The 18,475-nt window shown below is 47.9% G+C and overlaps 2 protein-coding genes across 2 annotated transcripts; one reads left to right on the top strand and one right to left on the bottom strand.

Moving 5' to 3' along the window:
* Positions 1 to 6,926: 6,926 nt before the first annotated feature.
* LOC143902129 (uncharacterized) lies at positions 6,927 to 12,167 on the bottom strand. The gene has a single exon (XM_077414831.1). The coding sequence runs from the start codon at positions 12,165 to 12,167 to the stop codon at positions 6,927 to 6,929; it is 5,241 nt and encodes a 1,746-aa protein (XP_077270957.1).
* A 3,321-nt stretch (positions 12,168 to 15,488) lies between these two features.
* LOC143902128 (uncharacterized) lies at positions 15,489 to 17,331 on the top strand. The gene is made up of 4 exons (XM_077414829.1): positions 15,489 to 15,544; positions 15,835 to 16,275; positions 16,342 to 16,573; positions 16,858 to 17,331. The coding sequence occupies exons 1-4, from the start codon at positions 15,489 to 15,491 to the stop codon at positions 17,329 to 17,331; spliced, it is 1,203 nt and encodes a 400-aa protein (XP_077270955.1).
* Positions 17,332 to 18,475: the final 1,144 nt, after the last annotated feature.

The following is an 18,475-nucleotide window of genomic DNA, read 5'->3' as shown; positions in this document are numbered from 1 at the left end:
CAGAAAAAAACGCGTACCCTCTATCGCAAGTCATGGCCACCTTGGATAAGCTCCAGGGAGCCCGTTATCTGTCAACACTAGACCTGAAGAATGGGTATTGGCAGATACCACTAGCGCACGATAGCCGGCCAGTCACCGCCTTTACGGTACCAGATAAAAGGCCTTATGCAATTTTGGGTAATGTTGTTTGGCTTTCACTCCGCACCGGCTACCTTCCAGAGGCTACTCACAAAATACTGGGGCCGGAACTAGCCCCACACGTCCTCGTATACCTGGACAACATCATCGTGGTCAGTCGCACCTTTGAGGAGCACCTCCGGTTACTGGGAAAAGTGTTCCGCCGACTCCGAGAAGCTAGGCTCCGCTTGAACCTGGAGAACTGTCATTTTTGCCGAGACCAACTCCGGTACTTAGGCCACGTTGTAGACCGTTACGGCCTTCGGATTGACCCGGATAAGATGAGCGCAATGGCACGATGGCCAGCGCCAACAACCGTACGCAAGGTGCGACAATTCCTGGGCATGGCCTTCTGGTATCGGCGTTTCGTGGCAAACTTCTCGACAGCGGCAGCCCCGCTTACTCGCCTGACCAAAAAGGGCGTAAAGTGGACTTGGGGCCCGGAGGAGGAGAGCGCCTTCGAGCGCCTAAAGAAGGCGTTGACCTCCGCCCCCGTATTGGCCTGCCCGGACTTCGACCGCCGGTTTGTACTCCAGACGGACGCAAGCTCGTACGAATTGGGGGCCGTGCTAACCCAGCACCAGGAAGACGGAGAGCGAATAGTGGCATATGCCAGCCGAACGCTCAACAGCGCAGAGAAGAATTACAGCGCCACCGAATTGGAGTGCCTCGCAATTGTCTAGGGCATACGGAAAATGCGGGGATACCTTGAGGGGTACTCTTTCACCGTGGTAACCGACCATCAGTCCCTCTGGTGGCTGTAACGCTTGGAAGAACCCACCGGCCGGCTGGGCCGGTGGCTGTTCAAACTGCAACAGTACGATTTCGACGTACGATACCAAAAAGGCAGCCTCAACAAAGTCGCCGACGCGCTCTCACGCCAGCCAAAGGTGTGCGGTGCTCAGGCTGCCCCGAAGTGCCAATGGTACTACCGCATCTAGAATGGCCGGTTGTTTCGCCACATCTTACATAATGTGGACTTCCGGAAGGTCGACCCAGCGGACCAATGGAAACAATACATCCCGAAAGAGGAACGGGCCTGGACCATGCAAAGACACTATGAAGATCCCACGGCGGGACACTTTGGGGTCGCCAAGACCATAGCCCGCATGGCCTAATTGTTCTATTGACCGGGGATGTTCTAAGACATCACCCGTTATGTCCGGCAGTGCCCGACTTGCCTGGCGCACAAGGCACCTACGACCAAGCCAGCCGGGAACCTCCACACGGCACCGGTTACCGAGCCCTGGCGGCAAGTGACCCTAGATCTCGTCAGCCCGTTGCCCCGATCCACCCAGGGCCACGCCTGGTTATTAGTTATGCAAGACCGATTTTTGAAGTAGGTTGAACTTAAGCCCTTACATCGGGCTACCGCTCCCGCCGTTACTAAGGCAATCTTTGACCGGATCATATACCAGTACAGGTGCCCCGACCAGATCATTTCCGACAACGGGACGCAATTAAAATCGGACCAACTCGAGGGAGTTTTACGGGCATTCCAGATCAAGCACCAAACTACCCCCGTGAGAGCGCCCCGCGCCCCACTGCAACCCGGTCGAGCGCACCAACCAGACACTAAAAACCATGGTCGCTCAGTATGTCGGAAAGAACCATCGGCATTGGGACGAACACCTCTCGCCGTTGCAGTTCGCGTATAACACCGCCCGACACGAGGCCACCGGATACACCCCGGCCCACCTCAACCATGGACGAGAGCTTGCCCTCCCACACCCGGAGGACCGCCGCCATGCAGCAAATGCAGCCCCTCACTAGACTCGACACCGGCTGGAAGAAACCTACGAGGTGGTACGGGTCAACTTGGCCCGAGGTTTCCAACGGCAAAAGGCTCACTACAACTTGAGACGACGAAATTGGCGACCCCGCGTCGGGGATCTGGTTTGGAAGAGAAAGTACCCGCTCTCGATGAAAACTACGGGCTTCAACGCCAAACTAGCCCCTTGCTATACCGGCCCGCTCGAGGTAAGGAAGATTATCTCGCCCGTCATAGTCGACTTGCGCGATACCCGGGGACGTTGGCACAGACACGTGCACGTACAAGATCTGAAAAGCGCGCCGGAACCTCGCGCCCCGTGTCACCAAACGAGCGCGTAAACACCGCCCGAAGCGCTTTCGCGAACATGGCACCCGCATTTCTGAGTCGGAAAACGCTTTCCAGTCGTCTTCCGGAAGTTATCCCGCTAACATGGATCGACGCGCGAAGCTCCGAGAGCTGTTTGGAGATACGACCTCGACGACTTGTGGGAGAAACCGATCGATCCGGGGCCGACCACCAGCCCAGGAGCCGTCCCCCGCCGTCAGGCCCCCAATGTGGGGACCCGAATTCAACGGGGTGACGCCAAGATTCGCCGCCGCGCCGCCATCTTCCTCGAGACGGTACCGGCACGTCCGACCAGGCGTCCACCAGCCGCCCGCGTACGAGCGAATTTGCGGCTCACAGAACGGCCACCGGACGCTGACCGACCACCAGCCAGATCGCCCGCCGGACACCCGGCCCCGACCCCGCCCAGCCGCCAGGCCGCTCGACCGGCCACCACCCACGCGACGACAGCCTCAAGGGGAACTACGGGGAAACCGGCGCCAAGACAACCACGGCCGAACATCGCCGAAGCCCGAAGACCTACGGCCCCAAAACCCGCCACCCCACCAGTGTGCGCCGCCACAACGCCGACACTTGCCTCCCCCACAACGACCAGACCCCCTGACCGACCAGGCCCCTGCCCTCCCCTGACCACAGAGATCGCACAAGCCTCCGCTAGTCGGGCGCCTCCGACTGAGCTCCTGACCATCCGACCTGTCCGCGAATCCGTAAGGCAACTGTGCCTCCGTACCTGTCCGCGAATCCGTAAGGCAACCGTGCCTCCGTACTTGCCCGCGAATCCGTAAGGCAACTGTGCCTCCGTACCTGTCCGCGAATCCGTAAGGCAACCGTGCCTCCGTACTTGCCCGCGAATCCGTCAGGCAACCGCGCCTCCGCGTCTGTCCGCGAGTCCGTCTCTGTCCGACCGCGCATGAATCCTGCACACGTACATACACTGCGGCTCAGTGAAGCAACACACACACACACACACACACACACACACACACACACACACACACACACACACACACACACACACACACACACACACACCCACACCCCCACACCCACCCACACCCCCACACACACACACACCCACACACACACCCCCCACCACACCCACACCCACACCCACACCCACACCACACCCACACCCACACCCACACCCACACCCACGCTCACACCCACACCCACACCCACACCCACACCCACTCCCACACCCACACCCACACCCACACCCACACCCACACCCACACCCACACCCACACCCACACCCACACCCACACCCACACCCACACCCACCCACCCACACCCACACCCACACCCACACCCACACCCACAACCACCACCACACCCACACCCACACCCACAACCCACACCACAACCACACCCACACCAACACCCACACCCACACCCACACCCACACCCAAACCCCACACCCACACCCACACCCACACCCACAACCACACCCACACCCACACCCACACCCACACCCACACCCACACCCACACCCACACCCACCCCACACACCCACACCCCACACCCCACACGCACACCCACACCCACACCCACACCCACACCCACACCCACACCCCCACCACACCCACACCCACACCCACACCCACACCACACACCCACACCCACACCACACCCCACACCCACACCACACCCACACCCACACCCACACCCCCTCCCACACCCACACCCACACCCACACCCACCCCCACACCCACACCCACACCCTCCCCCACTCACACACACACACACACACACACACACACACACACACACACACACACACACACACACACACACACACACACACACACACACACACACACACACACTCCCTCCATCAAACTGTATTGTGAATAGTGAGAATAAAGAGCTTTATGTAAAACCAACCAGTGTCTCCACGTTTTCTCACCCTGGTCTGGCGAGCAAATTCCGAGCGAAAATAATATAAACATATAAGAAAGAATTAATGTGATATATTAATAATTAAACATTTATAGTTTTAAATATTTAAGATTTATTAAAAATAATATTCTGCATGATATTGTTAATTTCAGAATTCTAACAATATGATATATGCTTTTAAGTTAATAAAACCATGTAATATACTTACGCATAACTAAATACGGATCGATTATATTATCTTCTCAAATACCTATCTAATGCGATACTTTACTGAAAAGCAGTATATGTGTTATGTTAAGACATTTAAACGCAACAATCCTTAAACAATTTATGATGAAGTATTTAAAGTAAAAGTAAGAACAAGCAATATTAATGTAATAATTAACTTTAAAAAAAAAAAGGTTAAAAAAGGCGCCAAGTACACGCATAGTAGTGTATATGTTGTTACCTCGAAAAAAAAGAAAATGGTAGTATTAGACCTCGAAAAAACCTCAGTAACAAGTGGTAGACGTAATCTTTATCTATATATCGAAAAATCTCAAAAAAATCTAAGCAGTAGTATCTTTATGTCCGAAAAATTATAACCCAAGTGATACACATCACAAAATTATGTTACCTTATCAAAAAGAAGAGTCGCGCTTCAAGTGATCTATTACAATTACAAAAAAGAAATGATATTTCTTTAAATTACAGCGCCAATTATATAGAGAAAACATATATATATATATATATATATATATATATATTGCCTCAAAAAATAATTGTTGCATTACTTTGAAAAATCTTTACATTGTGTCAATTAGAAAAAATGTATAATAACAATTTTATAAAATTAAAAAATTTTATTCAAATTTAACAAGGGAATACAAGATATTTAAATACAAAGTTTACATGTGTATTTTTTAGTGGTCACAAAGAATTATAAAGGTAACAGAGTACAAAATATAACATATATATATATATATATATAGAACATATATATATATATATGTTCTCTCTGTAATTGGCGCTGTAATTTAAAGAGATATCTTTTCTTTTTTATAATTGTAATAGATCACTTGAAGCGCGACTCATCTTTTTGATAAAGTAACATAATTTTGTGGTGTATCACTTGGGTTATAATTTTTCGGAAATAAAGATACTACTGCTTAGATTTTTTCGAGATTTTTCGAGATATAGATAAAGATTACGTCTACCACTTGTTTCTTAGGCTTTTTTGAGGTCTAATACGGTGACCCCTCATTTTATCTCAGCCCAAAGCATCTCAGCAAAAATATCTCGTCTATAATATCTCAGTCCAAAATGTCTCAGTCCAAAAATATCTCAGTCCAAAATGTCTCAGTCCAAAAATATCTCAGTTCAAAATGTCTCAGTCCAAAAATATCTCTCACAATAATGTATCGAACAAAAATATCTCAAGTAAAGTTGATTTATTATATTATTGTTTTTATTTGTATATTCAGTTGATTAGAATAATTTATTATCAATGTATGGCTGTTCATGAAATGTGATACTAATTAAATGTAATATTAATTTTGTCTTCACGCGTGGAAAGTCCACGCATGTACTTTGAAGGCACACTATGTGTCTAGTTTAATAATAGTGGAGCCCCCCGCAGGGGGCAGAACCTACTGCCTCCACGCATACACTTTCCACGCGAGACGAGTTGTCACATGGGTTTACAACTGTCCTAATACTAATTAAATGTAATATTAATTTTTTATAATGATATTTTGTAATTGTTTCGTGCTCGGCCAAGGGAGCCTTGGGACACGAATGTTTGCCGGATTCCGCCCTGACAAGGGCGCGAAGCGTATCGCTGATCGGCGAGGAGTTTTCAAATCAAGACCGCTGTTTCTTTGCTAACGTCTTTAATTACAGCACAAATAAGCACAGTAGGTCTTTACAAAGATTGTGAGCTATGCGTGATCTCACTAAGCGGCGTATCACGTGCGACGCTTTAACGTTACGCTGGGGGACGGCTCCGAGAGCGACGAGTCCCGCTCAGAAATTAAGGTTTCGTGCACCGAGTCGGTGAGGAGAAGCGCGTTCTCGCTCACTGAGGTCGTCCACTTCCCCGTTGAAGACGGCTGGTGGAGCGTATGACCTCCGTTTCGCGCGGCAATCGTTCGAGGATGCGGATCGCGGCGAACGGATTTAGACTGTACGGCGCGAGAGCGATTTCTGTTCTGCCTGCCGGCGGATGATCGTGTTCCGGCATGAGGGTGGCTCAGCGGGGGAGCCGGGTGCGTTACAGGGAGGACGAATCATATCGATCCGTGATCGATCTATTGCACGAAAGCGCGTAAACGCGTGCGCATGACTCGCATGAGTTCGCACAAATTGAACGGGAGCGAAGGATTATCGGGCGACGCTCCGTGGCAGGGCCGTGTGCGATATTTCGGTAATGGCCCTTTCTTTTCGCCTCACCTCGCGATCAGGGCCGCTGGCAAAGATACGGCGCCCAACAATTCCTCTCTCGCAACGGATTCGGTTTCTATCCTCAACATACCGCCCGCCTCGAAATACGTTTCGAAATCCGCGATGTGCTCGTGGCGGTCGATAGGTCGATACGGGAAGATAGAATATATCTTATAACTAGATCAACTTAGAGTAGTAAGACAAGCTAATTACATGCGGTTTTTTTTTTTTTGAAAAAAAACAAGACGTGGCGATACCGAGCGTACCGCCCGCCGTGACAAGTTCATTTACAATGCTTATGCCGGAGAGGTCAGTCAGCGCGCGCCTCACAGTCGATCGGGAGTAGGCATAATTTTACGATCGGACGTTTATATTCGGAGGTCGGTGTTTTCACGGTCACCACGCGAATCAGCCCGTCAGCGCCCGCATGGCACTGTGTTACGCGACCGAGCTCCCACTTACAGGGAGGTAAAGTGGCATTTCGTAACAAGACGAGTTGCCCGATCTTCACTGGCGCTTGTAATCTTCGCCATTTGACGCGTTGCTGCAAGGTGCTAACGTATTCCGTCTGCCACAGCCGCCAAAACCGCTCGGTGATGTGACGGATGATTTGCCAGCGTGACAAGCGATTCTCGTTGACGTTTAATAACGAGGGTTCCGGATTGACTGTGAGCGCGGACCCGATTAAGAAATGACCGGGGGTCAGTACTTCATAATCGTCTAACGTATCACTTAACGGTGCGAGAGGACGCGAATTTAAGCAGGCTTCGATCCGGCATAGTAGAGTCGTAAGCTCTTCGAATGTTAGCGTGTGATTCTTAAGAACTCGGCGAAGATGGTACTTTACGCTGCGTACGCCGGCCTCCCAGAGACCGCCGAAATGCGGTGCGGACGGGGGGAGGAAGTGCCATTGTACATTATCGGAGGCGATGGCATTTAAGAAATTGGGATCGTTTACTGCCGCTCGGTATGCCTTGACTAGTTCCTTGTCGGCTCCGACAAACGTAGTTCCGTTATCGGAATGCATTGACTCCGGCAATCCTCTACGAGAGCAAAATCGAGAGTAGGCGTCTAAAAACGCGGGGGTGGAATAATTTCCAACCAATTCAAGGTGGACCGCGCGCGTGGCGAGGCACACAAAGAGCGCGATATATGCTTTTCGCGAAACAATGCCGCGTCCCCCGGAGGCTCGAACCAGCACCGGCCCCGCGTAGTCGACCCCACAATGGAGAAAACTACGGGAAGGCGCCGACACGCGCAAGGATGGGAGATCTCCCATGAGCTGCTGCGGCACGGCGGCCTTTTCGCGCGTGCAGTTCACACATTTATGGAGAACGGATCGAACGGAACTGCGAGCATTTAAGATCCAGAACTCGCGGCGCAACGTTGCAAGCGTTAAATGCGGGCCCGCATGAAGGGCGCGCAGATGAGCCTGCCTAATGATTAGCGTGACTAACGGGTGAGAAGCGAGTACGATCGGATGCTTCGCGTGATACGAGAGTGGAGCGTTTCTCAGGCGTCCTCCGACTCTTATCAATCCTTCGCTATCTACGAAGGGATTGAGTGCGAGAATGTGACTCTTGGAATGGACGGGTTTGTTCTGAGTGAGCTCGTGCAATTCGTGAGGGAATAATTCGGCTTGGATAGCCCCGAGCCAGAATGTGCGAGCGCGGTGGCATTCGGAGGCCGATAAGGCGCGTCCGTGATGCTCAAGAGCGGGGAATTTTTTAGAGTGCCCGCGACAGGAGACGAATCGAATGATATACGCGGTGACTCGAATAAGTTTGGCCCAATCCGAATATTGTGAGGCAAGATCCCACGGCGTGGGGACTCTCGCCGCGTGCGTGGTGACAATCTTTTCTTCAATGGAAGTTTCCGTCAGGGGGGAGGGAAGACCCTCGGGCCATCGCGTCGCGGGGAACTTGAGCCATGGTGGTCCCTGCCACCATAGTGGGTGAGTTGCGAGTTCGTGCCCTAGTATTCCGCGCGATGCACAATCTGCTGGGTTTTCGGCGGTCGACACGTGACGCCACGTCACATCGGGGAGACGGGACTGAATCTCCGCGACGCGGTTCGCGACGAAAGTCTTCCATCTCGACGGGTGTTGACGTAACCACGCAAGCACGACTTCCGCGTCGATCCAGCAATAACACGCGGAGGAATCGATCCTGATCGATTCGCGAACTAAAGTCATGACGCGCGCAAGTAGCAACGCAGCGAGAAGCTCCAACCGGGGAACGCTTAACGTTTTCACCGGAGCGACTTTCGATTTTCCCATAAGCAGAGATATGGTTATACGGCCAGATTTGGAAATTACACGCAGGTAGACAGCGGCGGCGTACGCGACGTTAGACGCATCGGCGAAGCCGTGCAGTTCGCAACGATCAGAGTCCGACTCTTGACCGGTCCACCGCGGCAAGTGGAGCTCGTTGAGCGCGGATAATTGATTGTAAATCGGTTTCCACTCGCGCAATATGTCATGAGGGAGCGTGTCGTCCCACTCGAACTTAAGACGCCACAACCGTTGCATCAAAATTTTTGCGGTAATCGTGACGGGAGTCACCCACCCGAGCGGGTCAAACAGTTTCGCGATCGCGGAGAGAATCGATCGCTTTGTTTGCGGAGCAGGGGCGTCGGTAGCCGTTTGAAATTGAAAGATATCGAGCGCAGGGTTCCAACTGACCCCGAGGATTTTCAAACTTTCATCTGTTTTCAAAATTTTGTTGCACGCGAGTCCGTGATTCGCGGGATCAATGTCCGACAAAAGCTCCGAATTATTACTGGCCCATTTCCTTAACTCAAAGCCACCTTTCCGTAGGAGGGCGATGAGTTGATCGCGGGCGATACGGAGGTCCTCGAGGCGATGCGCGCCGAAGAGAGTTTCGTCGATATATTTCCCTTTCTGGAGTATGAGAACAGCTAAGGGAAATGCCTGTCCTTCGTCGTTTACCAACTGATCGAGTACGCGAAGCGCTAAGTACGGAGCGGCCGCGGTGCCATATGTGACGGTGAGAAGGATGTATTCGCGAAGCGGATCAGTAGGACGTTCGCGCCAAAGAATGCGTTGATACGTTACATCACGCGGGTCGACACGAATTTGCCTATACATTTTAGTCATGTCGGCCGTGTACACGTACTTGAATAGTCGCCATCGCAGGATGATAACCGATAGATCAGGTTGAAGTTTGGGTCCGACCAGGAGATGGTCGTTTAACGAGGACCCGTTTGACGTTGCGCAAGACGCGTTGAAGACGACGCGCAGATGACTCGTGGCACTACTTTCGCGCATGACCGCGTGATGCGGAATGTAAACGCGTTGCTCGTCCGCGTCATCTGAAGCGGGCACCTCGATCATATGCCCGAGGGTTTCGTAATCGCGTAAAAATTCGGAATACTCCCGTTTCTGCTCCGGATGAGCATCTAATCTTCGAGCTAAGCCTTTGAGATGGTGCTCGGCGACACCTCGAGAACGCCCTATTTCGATAGGGGGACCGGCTCTAAACGGAAGACGGACCATGTATCTGCCATCGGGACAACGTGAGTGGGTGCGGCGAAAATGCTCCTCACATTGCTCGTCTTCCGGGTTAAGATGTGTCTTATGCGGAAGTTCCTCGACCTCCCAGAATTTTCTAAGCTCTTGATCGAGGGACAGATTAAGGCAGTGATGTGCGCTCACCCGGAGGGGCGGTTGTTCCGATGATGCGACCGACGTAATATGCGACTCCACCTTTGAAGGTGGGATGGGCCCTGAGATCACCCATCCTAGCACTGAGTTTTGAGCGATCGGCTGTCCGACCGCTCCCTTGCGAAGTCCGTCAACTATAAGGACGCCGTAAAGATCTGCACCGACTATTATATTGATGGGATTTGCGCTCATGGGGTCGTGGTCAGCCCATGGGAGATCTGCTAGGTGAGCTAAAGTATGCTCCGTTGTCATACGCTTTGGCGCGTATGACGTTAACGATTTCAAAATTAACGCGTGAGTAGAGAATGCCGGAGTCTGTTTGTTTCTCGGCGAAATATTTATTTGAGCCGCGTGTTGATATGTTCCGGCGTGTACACCGCCGACAGCCGAAACCGAGGTCGGCATTCGAACGCGTTTCAGCCTGAGACACTGCGCGAGTTTTTCTGTGATGAAGCTCATCTCGGAACCTTGATCGAGCAAAGCTCGAACAATAACAGATCTACCGAGCGGCGAGCTTACGGTGACCCAAGCCGTTGCGAGCAAAACATAAGAACGCGAAGGAGTCTGTGAAGACGCTAACAGTGAGTTTACTTCGCTTGTTGTTGCGTCGACGGCCCTCGGTGGGTCGTTCGCCGGAGTTATTGCCTCGGTTTTCGGGGGAGAGTCGGAGTCAACATGAAGCATCGTATGATGTGGTTTTTGACACATGCGGCAGAGGAATTTGCTCGAGCATGCCTTGACGGCGTGATGTTGGCTCAGGCAATTAAAGCAACGTCGTTCCCGTTGAACGATTTCACGTCGTTGACTCGGACTCTTCCCCGCGAATTGCGGACAGGCGCTGAACGCATGTTTAGCTTTGCATAGCGAACACTGCGATACGGCCTTCGCGCATACGTTCGCGCTACTGACTTTATGCGGATTTGCAGTTTTCGTTTTATCGGAGGGCGAAGGGGAGAGTTTCCATTCTTCTAGAGCGCGAATTCGATTCTCTAGAAATTTATTAAACGCTTCGTAAGAGGGAGGATTCCGGTCCTCGCTATACTTGAGATTCCATGCCTTTTTTGTAACCGCGTCGAGTTTCTGCGTCCCGAGACTCACTAACATGTCGCTCCAAAGCTCCTCAGGAGTACGATTTAATTTGTTAAGAGCCGCGACGGCGGTGTGAATGCGGTCAGAGAGGGACTGTAGCTCGATCGCGGATTCTTTTGCGACAGCGGGCAAATTGAGCAACGCAGTCATATGCACGTTTATCAGGCGGCGTTTGTTCTCAAAGCGCGTGTTTAGAGTGTCCCACGCGATATCGAAATTATCGGCGGTGACTCGTATGTCTTTTACGCAATCAAGAGCGCGGTCTGTTAGACATGAAATTAAGTAATGCATTCGCGTAAAATTCGACAAATCTTTATTATTTAGAATAAGAGACGTGAATCGATCGCGGAAACTCTCCCATTCCTCATACTTCCCGTCGAACGGAGGAAGTTTCATCGGCGGTAAATGCGAGATCGAATAGGCGGACGAAAATCCCGGGGACTGCTGTCCGAAACTGAACGATTGATTCGGGGGTACGTACGGCTCCAGTTCTTCAAGGCACTCGGCCATGTGATCGGATGCGGTTTGATACATCTCCTGGGTGGCTTCGAACCTCAGGCTCTGGAAGTACTCGTAACCGGGGCGCTCTGCGACGGGGACAGCAGCCAGGAGAGCACGATGTCCACCCTTCGCCTCTTCCCAGTCCTCCTTCAACGTCTGGATTCGATTGCGGATCTTCGCTGCGGTCAGATTCTTTCTGCCCAGCTTTTTGAAGTTGTCTAATGCGCGTTCGATGACTCGGAACCGCATAGACTGACCTTCTAACAGCGTCTCCATGACTTAGAAATGATTCCTCGTAGCCGAATGAAGGGCTTCGATCCGGCTCGAAGGACCAGAATGTTTCGTGCTCGGCCAAGGGAGCCTTGGGACACGAATGTTTGCCGGATTCCGCCCTGACAAGGGCGCGAAGCGTATCGCTGATCGGCGAGGAGTTTTCAAATCAAGACCGCTGTTTCTTTGCTAACGTCTTTAATTACAGCACAAATAAGCACAGTAGGTCTTTACAAAGATTGTGAGCTATGCGTGATCTCACTAAGCGGCGTATCACGTGCGACGCTTTAACGTTACGCTGGGGGACGGCTCCGAGAGCGACGAGTCCCGCTCAGAAATTAAGGTTTCGTGCACCGAGTCGGTGAGGAGAAGCGCGTTCTCGCTCACTGAGGTCGTCCACTTCCCCGTTGAAGACGGCTGGTGGAGCGTATGACCTCCGTTTCGCGCGGCAATCGTTCGAGGATGCGGATCGCGGCGAACGGATTTAGACTGTACGGCGCGAGAGCGATTTCTGTTCTGCCTGCCGGCGGATGATCGTGTTCCGGCATGAGGGTGGCTCAGCGGGGGAGCCGGGTGCGTTACAGGGAGGACGAATCATATCGATCCGTGATCGATCTATTGCACGAAAGCGCGTAAACGCGTGCGCATGACTCGCATGAGTTCGCACAAATTGAACGGGAGCGAAGGATTATCGGGCGACGCTCCGTGGCAGGGCCGTGTGCGATATTTCGGTAATGGCCCTTTCTTTTCGCCTCACCTCGCGATCAGGGCCGCTGGCAAAGATACGGCGCCCAACAATTCCTCCCTCGCAACGGATTCGGTTTCTATCCTCAACAGTAATAAAAATTTGTAAGATGTAATTCATTACAATGATATTGTGTAATATATATTGTATGATGTACTTTCGAAGTTAATTATTGTCAGAGATATTTTTGGACTGAGACATTTTGGACTGAGATATTTTTGGACTAAGACATTTTGCACTGAGATATCTTTGGACTGAGATATTTTTCCCGAGATTTTTTTGTATGAGATCATTTAGAAGAGACATTTTGACTGGGAACCGTCTAATACTACCATTTTCTTTTTTTTCGAAGTAACAACATATACACTACTATCCGTGTACTTGGCGCCTTTTTTTACCTTTTTTTTTAAAAAAAGGTAATTTTGTACGGATATCACGCATTTTTGTAGTATTACGCATTTTATAAACAGTATGTACAGGGTAAAGCTATTTGGAGGTATAATACTACCACTTTGTTTTTTTCGAGGTAACAACATAACAGGGTAACAATATAATACATATACACTACTATGCGTGTACTTGGCGCCTTTTTTTTACCTTATTTTTAAAAAGGTAATTTTGTACGGATATATATAAAAATGTATAATATGTGAGACGATATAACTGTGTGCCTATATAGAAAATAAATATAAAGTGCAAACACATAGAAATTGTATATTTTTCTATACTTAAATGCAATAGGAAGAAATAGTTAAACAAGTATCCTTGCATAGGAATATTATGCATAATTTTTACAAAACATATTTGAGATTCGCGCAATTGAGATGTATAATAAAATTAATAACTATTCTATAAATCTTAGGTATATGTTAATAATACGACATGATCTTTTTAATCATGAAACTTACAAACTAACGGAAAAAAATTCGTATTCTAAATGCCAATAATTTTTCTAATGTAACAATAATACTGAAAATATATATATATATGGATAACAATATATATAATAAATAATAGCATAATTAATAATAAACAAGAGCTTTTGTCGCGCATATCGGTGTTCAATAATGGATATTATAACAAATACATTTTACGTTCATTTGAAAACAAATTATGTACACATAATAAAAATTGTATGAATTAAAATTATGTGTATACACATAATAAAAATGCGGAATTATTTAATTCATCCAATTTTTATTATGTCAAGACATAATTTTAATTCATCCAATTTTTATTATGTCTAGACATAATTTTAATTTGTCCAATTTTTATTATCTATAATCATCTATATATATAAGTACCGGAAGTCTGTCTGCCTGTCTGTCTGTCTGTCTGTCTGTCTGACCGCGAACTACTCATTCGTTAGTGGACCGAATTTTTATCAAGGATACGTGAAATAGGGGTAGAATTTCCCGGGGAGTAATTACTGATAGACACTTCCACAACCAGATATTCGGGTTTTCCACAGTAATGTTTACTTTAAATCCGAATGTAGGACACGTAGATATCGAATTCGAGGTATTAATACATGTAGACACCGAAAACTACGGAGCCCATTATTTGGACCTTGTCATCGGCAACGTGGGACACCTAGACATCAAATTCAACGTATTATTACACCTGGACACCAAAAACTATGGAGCGCACTATGTGGACCTCGTCATCGGCAACCTGGGACACCTAGACATCGAATTCAAGCTTGATTCATAAGAATCGACTTAAAAATTCCCTAGTGACAGAATTAAAATTATGTCGTGATATAATAAAAATTCGCTGAATTAAAAATATGTTTAGAAAAAATTAGAAAATTTTGAAACCGGTTTCTAAAAAATTGATTATAAAAAATTATACACGTACGTCTTTGCCATTTCCGAAAAATTAGAAAAACTTGGGCATTGTTTTTAAAAAAGTAACAAAAATTTATCTTTAAAAAAATTCAGCTAATATCTCAAAATTTAAGGAAATTAGAACAATCACGTACATTTTTTTAAACAAATCGGAAACCCCTTTAGAAAAATTGGAAAAAGTTCATAAAGTGTATATTTTTGGTGTCCAGGTCTAATAATACGTTGAATTTTATGTCTAGGTGTCCCACGTTGCCGATGACAAGGTCCACATAATGGGCTCCGTAGTTTTCGGTGTCTACATGTATTAATACCTCGAATTCGATATCTACGTGTCCTACATTCGGATTTAAAGTAAACAATTACTGTGGAAAACCCGAATATCTGGTTGTGGAAGTGTTTATCAGTATTATAATTACTCCAAGATCCTCTTAGCCGTGGTATACAGACCACCACATACAGGCTCCTTATCCAACTTTTTCACCACCTTCTCGGAGCTGTCTGCTAATTACAAGCACTTTATTATGTTCGGGGATTTTAACGCCGACCTCACTTCTCACACTTACGACTCGGAACAGATTTTGACGTTTGTACAGGCATCTAATTTCTTCCTTGTGCCTTACCTGCCAACGCATAATACACGCACTGCCTCTACATGGCTGGATCTCTGTATTATTGACGAGGAGGAGAAGCTTGCTTGTCATAATCAGCGTGATGTCGGCTTTTCTTCTGCCCATGATCTCATTGAGATCACTTACAACGTCAAAATCGAGCGTATTCCAAGGCGAACTGTACGGGTCCGTAATTTTCGTTCTTTCGATTCTGAGGATTTCCTTACGGAGCTGGGTTCGCAGAACTGGGATGACCTGTACCTAACCCCAAATATTGACGTTAAAGTGAGGATCCTCAACGACTTCCTTAGGATTTGTTACGATAAACACGCGCCTTATCGCATTATATGCCCTAAACATCTTCCTGCGCCGTGGCTCACGACAGATTTAAGGAAATTGATGAGGGACAGGGACAGGACGAGAAGAGTCTGGAGACGGAATAAAACAGAATCAAATTAGAATACTTATAGGCGACTCAGAAATTTGGTTCAGCTCGAGGTACGAAGGGCAAAGACGGAATATTTTCATAAGACTTTTCACGATGCCAAGGAGCCCAACATCTTGTGGAAAAAACTCAGGCACTTTGGCTTTTTGAGACCTAAAGCGCAGCACGATAGACTGGTTTTCACTCCTGAGGAATTGAATGCTTATTTTACGGGTCACGCGAAGGACTCTGATCCAGAAGAGAGCATCGTTTTTGACTTGGGAGAGGTGGCATACAGTGACCAAAAGTTTTATTGGAATAACATCGAACCAGGGGAGATAGTTGGGGCTTTGCAGAGGAGTAATTCGGAGGTTTCCGGGAGAGATGAGCTTCCTCGGAGTTTAATCGTCAGAGCATTACCCTGCATCCTTCCTGCATTGACCCACATCTTCAACTACTGTCTCTTTTACGGTGTCTATCCTAGTGTGTAGAGATCAGCTGTTATCTGCCCTATTCCGAAGGTGAATCACCCTTGTGAACTGCATGATTACAGGCCAATATCGATACTATGTGCTGTCTCTAAAGCCCTGGAGCGCATAGTGGCCGACCAGATCACGAATTTTCTTGAGGAGAATGATATCCTGGATCCTTTCCAGTCCGCCTATAGGAAGGACTTCTCTACACAGACCGCTTTGATTAGGATTCTGGATGATATAAGACTGGCCGCTGATAGGAGAAAAGTCACCATCGCGGTACTATTTGATTTTTCCAAGGCCTTCGACAATGTTTGTCCTCATCGCCTAATTAAAAAGCTCAGGAGGTTGGGCTTCGCAAACTCAACGTTAAAATGGCTCTGCTCTTATTTGACGGGTAGAGGGCAGGCTGTTCGTGATCCTTCTGGAATGTCCTCCGACCGACCTGTTCACCAAGGGGTACCCCAGGGCTCTGTGCTGGGGCCCTTTCTCTTCTTATTATATCTACTCGACTTGAACTCGACTTCAGCGGGATATTAAAACACTGTAAATATCAATTTTATGCGGACAATCTTGTAATTTATTTGCATGTCCAGCCTGGCCTTCTTGCCGATGCGATTGCTAGGATAAACGAGGACATAAAGAGAGTCGTGCAGTGGGCTACTGAAAATGGGCTCAAAATTAATCCTAAGAAAACGCAAGCGATTATTGTGGGGACGCTGCGTTATATTAGTAGTCTGGAGAGTGACGCGTTACCATCCATCTATGTAAATGACTCCATAATATCTTTTTCGGACTCAGTTGAATATCTGGGTGTTACATTAACCTGTTCGCTGTCGTGGGAAAAGCAGATTTCGAAAACAATAACGAGAGTTAACTCGGCGTTGTATCAACTGAAGCTTTGCAAGCATCTCCTACCGTTTCCTCTTCGCATTATGCTGGTCTCGGCCCTGATTGTACCTATACTTGACTACGGCTGCACGATCCTAACTAACATCACGGGCGAACAAAATCTTCACTTGCAGAGAGCCTACAATAGATGCGTCTGTTTTATTTTCCAGGCCAAGTAGAACGAACATATAACGCCTTACTTTGACAGACTTGGTTGGCTTAAGATCAGTTTCCGACGCTTGTACTTCGTGGGGAGCCTAACTTTTTCGGTGCTAGCGAAGAAAAAACCTGAGGTCATCTTTTCAAACTTCGTGTTCAAACATGACAGAGTCACGCGTGAAATAAGGGCTCCGCTCGGTACCTCGATCCTTCCGCAGTATCGCACAGAGTTCTACAAGCGTTCCTTTTGTAGCTCTGCAGCGGAACTGTGGAACGGCATACCTCCGGACATACGCAATGCGTCTTCTTTACCGGTCTTCAAATCAAAACTGTACAACCACCTACTTGCAATGTCTGGATAAACTCACGGCTGATACCAATTGTGCGCTTAATGTTGTTTTTTTTCTTTCCCTATTTTTAATTTTCTCTTATTTTATTTTACTTTTATATATTTTCTTTTTTGTTTTTGCGACTACAGTCATATCTGTGTTATATATTATTACACTACGTCTACTTTCTGTACATATGTTTTTACGCTTTAGGGGATGTATCCCAGAGCGTGTAATAAATAACGATTCGATTCGATTCTCTCTTTTTTCTCTCTCTCTCTCTCTCTCTCTCTCTTCAGATAAACATGAAGCAATTGGCTCAATATATATATATATATATATATATATATATATATATATATATACTACCTAATTTACCTAAATAGAAATCTTTCTCCTGACCGATTAGTCTATCGACCTAATTTACCTACTAGATCGATTGAAATACGCGTGCGATATCGAAACTGGCGATTCCTGCGCTGCCAGCGTCGAAAAAGTGAAAGTGACATTTCTCTGTTATATATATGTTATATATGTTATATATATATGTTATAAAACGTCGGCGTTAGGAGGAGAAGTATCTTAATAAAAAATTTTCACATTTCGACTTTGCGTCGCAATATCTCCGCTCGTAGGGCACGTATCGGAATATTATAAAAGAAACCCCCCCCCCTTAATTAGACCCCAAGCTATCGATCAAGCCTACTTAGAACTTGATCCGTTCACTCGTTATCGAGATCTTAACATCTCGAGTACTCGCAACCCGTCGCGTCGCGTAAAAGAGTCACGGTCGGTCTCGCTCCGCGTGTACTTGGCGCGAGACACTACCGTGTCT

This window comes from Temnothorax americanus, unplaced genomic scaffold, assembly GCF_048541705.1.
Source record: "Temnothorax americanus isolate GAGA-0224 unplaced genomic scaffold, ASM4854170v1 Scaffold38, whole genome shotgun sequence".
In the NCBI taxonomy this organism is placed as follows: Eukaryota; Metazoa; Arthropoda; class Insecta; order Hymenoptera; family Formicidae; genus Temnothorax; species Temnothorax americanus.
This window is presented reverse-complemented; position numbering and strand designations above follow the sequence as displayed.

What these genes read in the sequence shown, in the direction of transcription:
- LOC143902129 (XM_077414831.1), bottom strand. Translation starts at nt 12,167, where the DNA reads ATGGAGACGCTGTTAGAAGGTCAGTCTATGCGGTTCCGAGTCATCGAA.
- LOC143902128 (XM_077414829.1), top strand. Translation starts at nt 15,489, where the DNA reads ATGATCTCATTGAGATCACTTACAACGTCAAAATCGAGCGTATTCCAA. An exon ending in TACGGTGTCTATCCTAGTGT is followed by an intron (nt 16,276 to 16,341) that starts GTAGAGATCAGC and finishes GCATGATTACAG; the next exon opens with GCCAATATCGATACTATGTG. An exon ending in TTTCCAAGGCCTTCGACAAT is followed by an intron (nt 16,574 to 16,857) that starts GTTTGTCCTCAT and finishes TTGCATGTCCAG; the next exon opens with CCTGGCCTTCTTGCCGATGC.